Genomic DNA, 3,478 nt, shown 5'->3' with positions numbered 1-3,478 from the left:
AAATAAGAGAGAGATCCCCATAATGCCCCTAGTTTCCCCCTTATTACACCCTACATCCCGGTCCCTGTAATCCCATATCCCCTATTATCCCTGTCCTTTAATAACCCCATATCCCCCCCATTAAACCCCATACCCTCCCATAAACCCATATTCCCCCCATATAACCTCCAGATATCCCCCATAAACCCATATCCCCCCATATCTCCCCATATATTACCCCATAATCCCCCCATTACCCCCAATCTTCTCCCATATACTTCCCATTAAACCCTAATATCCCTATACCCCCCCATTAAACCTACTCCCATATCCCCCATATAACCCCATATCCTCCCCATAGAACTCCATTAGCCCCAAATAGAACCTCATTTCCCCCATAACCCCATATCCCCCCATATAAGCATGTATAAACTAATAACCCCATATCCCCATTTACACCCATATAACCCCCCATAACCCCGCCAATTTCCCCAACCCCTATCCCTCTTTACCTCCTTTCCTGGGTCCCCTCCCCGTCCCTTTTCCCGCCTCTTTCCCCGTTTTTTTCTTCTTCTCCAACGCTTTCGGCCTCCCCTGCGCCATAATGGCGGCACTTCCGGTTTCGGGGCCGTCACTTCCGTTTTGGGGCAAGCCGGAAGCGGAAGTAGAGAAAAGCGAGGCATGACGGGATGCAGCGAGGCGGAAGTAAGGGAGGGGGAGGGGACCCTCAGCAACCAGCCAATCGCTGGCCGCGTTCTTCAGCAACCAGCCAATCGCTGGCTGAGTTCTTCAGGCCGGAAGACGCCGAGCTCCGTCACGATCCCGCCCGTGATCATCTCGTGAGGCGTGACGTCAAAGGCGGGATTCCAGACGTCGACTCCTATTGGATGGGAGGGAACAAGATGGCGGCCGGGCTCTCTATGGGGCGGCCCTATAGGGAATCCATGGCCCTATATGGAGCCCTATAGGGGATCTATGGCCCTATATGGAGCCCTATAGGGGATCTATGGCCCTATATGGAGCCCTATAGGGGATCCATGGCCCTATAGGGAGCCCTATAGGGGATCCATGGCCCTATATGGAGCCCTATAGGGATCTATGGCCCCATAGGGAGCCCTATAGGGGATCCATGGCCCCATAGGGAGCCCTATAGGGGATCTATGGCCCTATATGGAGCCCTATAGGGGATCTATGGCCCTATATGGAGCCCTATAGGGGATCCATGGCCCTATAGGAAGCCCTATAGAGGATCCATGGCCCCATAGGGAGCCCTATAGGGGATCCATGGCCATATATGGAGCCCTATAGGGAATCTATGGCCCCATAGGGAGCCCCATAGGGGATCTATGACCCCATAGGGAGCCCTATAGGGGATCTATGGCCCTATATGGAGCCCTATAGGGGATCTATGGCCCCATAGGGAGCCATATAGGGATCTATGGCCCTATATGGAGCCCTATAGGGGATCCATGGCCCTATATGGAGCCCTATAGGGGATCTATGGCCCTATATGGAGCCCTATAGGGNTGGAGCCCTATAGGGGATCCATGGCCCTATATGGAGCCCTATAGGGGATCTATGGCCCTATATGGAGCCCTATAGGGGATCCATGGCCCTATATGGAGCCCTATAGGGGATCTATGGCCCTATATGGAGCCCTATAGGGGATCTATGGCCCCATAGGGAGCCCTATAGGGGATCTATGGCCCTATATGGAGCCCTATAGGGGAACCACTGCCCCATAGGGAGCCCTATAGGGGATCCATTGCCCCATAGGGAACCATTGCCCCATAGGGAGCCCTATAGGGCATCTATTGCCCCATAGGGGATCCATTGCCCCATAGGGAGCCCCATAGGGGATCTATTGGGGATCTATAGGGGATCTATTGCCCCATAGGGAACCACTGCCCCATAGGGAGCCCTATACAGGATCCATTGCCCCATAGGGAATCTATTGCCCCATAGGGAGTCCCATAGGGAACCACTGCCCCATAGGGAGCCCTATAGGGAGCCCTATAGGGGATCTATTGCCCCATAGGGAGCCATTGCCTCATAGGGAGCCCCATAGGGCACCACTGCCCCATAGGGAGCCCTATAGGGATCCACTGCCCCATAGGGGATTTATTGCCCCATAGGGAGGCCAATAGGGGAACCATTGCCCATAGGGAGCCCTATAAGGAATCCACTGCCCCATAGGGAGCCCCATAGGGAGCCCTATAGGGAATCTATTGCCCCATAGGGAACCATTGCCTCATAGGGAGCCCTATAGGGGATCTATCGGGGGATCTATAGGGGATTCCCTGCCCCATAGGGCACCATTGCCCCATAGGGAGCCCCATAGGGAACCATTGCCCCATAGGGGATCTACTGCCCCATAGGGAGGCCAATAGGGGAACCACTGCCCCATAGGGAGCCCTATAGGGGATCTACTGCCCTTTATAGGGGATCTGTTGCACCCTATAGGGGATCTATTGCCCCATAGAGAGCTCTATAGGGGAACCACTGCCCCATAGGGAGGCCTATAGGGGATCCATTTCCCCATATAGGATCCATTGCTCCATAGGGAGCACTATAGGGGATCCATTGCCCCATAGGGGATCTATTGCCCCATAGAGAGCCCTATAGCCCCCCATTCCCCCTCCCAGCAAGGATTCCCTGCCCCATAGCGACCCCTGCCCTATAGCGACCCCATATCCCCCATAGCACCCCTATAGCCCACCCCACAAGGATTCCCTGCCCTATATTAGCTTCCCCTCCACCTCCACATAGCCCCCCATTGCACCCACCCCACATAAGGATCCCTGCCTCCATAGCCGACGCCGCCCATAGTGACCGCCTGCCCCTATAGTTGACCCTGCTCTCTATAGGCGACTCCCACCCCATACAGACCGCCTTGCCACCATAAGCGACCCTGCCTCTATAGTGCTCTTCCTGCCGCCATAGCGACCCCTGCCCCATGAGTGACCCCGCCTATAGGCCGACCCCTGCCGGCCATAGCAACCCCTGCCCTATTAGCACCCCATTGTCCTCCCGCATCATCCCCCATTAGCACCCATAGCCCGCCCCATCAAGGATTCCCTGCCCCATAAGCGACCCTGCCCCATACGACCCCTGCCTATAGTGACCCTGCCCTATAGTGATGCCCTGCCCTATAGCGAACCCCACCCATATGCGACCCTGCCCCATATGACCCCTGCCTATAGCGACCTCCCCTGCCCTGATAGCCGACCCTGCCCCATAGCGACCGCCTGCCCCATATGGCGACCCCGCACTATAGTGACCCCTGCCTATAGCGACCTCCCACCCCATTACGACCCCTGCCCATTAGCGACGCCTCTGCCCCATCAGTGACCGCCTGCCCATAGTGACCCTGCCTCTATAAGCGACCCCTGCCCTATAGCGACCCCTGCCCCTATAGTGACCCCTGCCTCCATAATCGTACCCCTGCCCTCATAGCGTACCCCTGCCTCCATAGTGACCCCTGCCCTATAGTGACCGC

General features: G+C 56.3%; 1 protein-coding gene across 1 annotated transcript in view; it reads right to left on the bottom strand.

The window, feature by feature from the left end:
• Positions 1-615: 615 nt before the first annotated feature.
• MRI1 (methylthioribose-1-phosphate isomerase 1) overlaps positions 616-3,478 on the bottom strand; it is an 8,140-nt gene continuing 5,277 nt past the window's right edge. Inside the window, exon 3 of the mRNA XM_015851274.2 lies at positions 616-859. Within this exon, the coding sequence (XP_015706760.1) occupies positions 738-859 (122 nt within the window). The 3' untranslated portion in view covers positions 616-737. The remainder of the gene's footprint in view (positions 860-3,478) is intronic.

Source organism: Coturnix japonica, unplaced genomic scaffold (genome assembly GCF_001577835.2).
Source record: "Coturnix japonica isolate 7356 unplaced genomic scaffold, Coturnix japonica 2.1 chrUnrandom882, whole genome shotgun sequence".
Lineage (NCBI taxonomy): Eukaryota > Metazoa > Chordata > Aves > Galliformes > Phasianidae > Coturnix > Coturnix japonica.
This window is presented reverse-complemented; position numbering and strand designations above follow the sequence as displayed.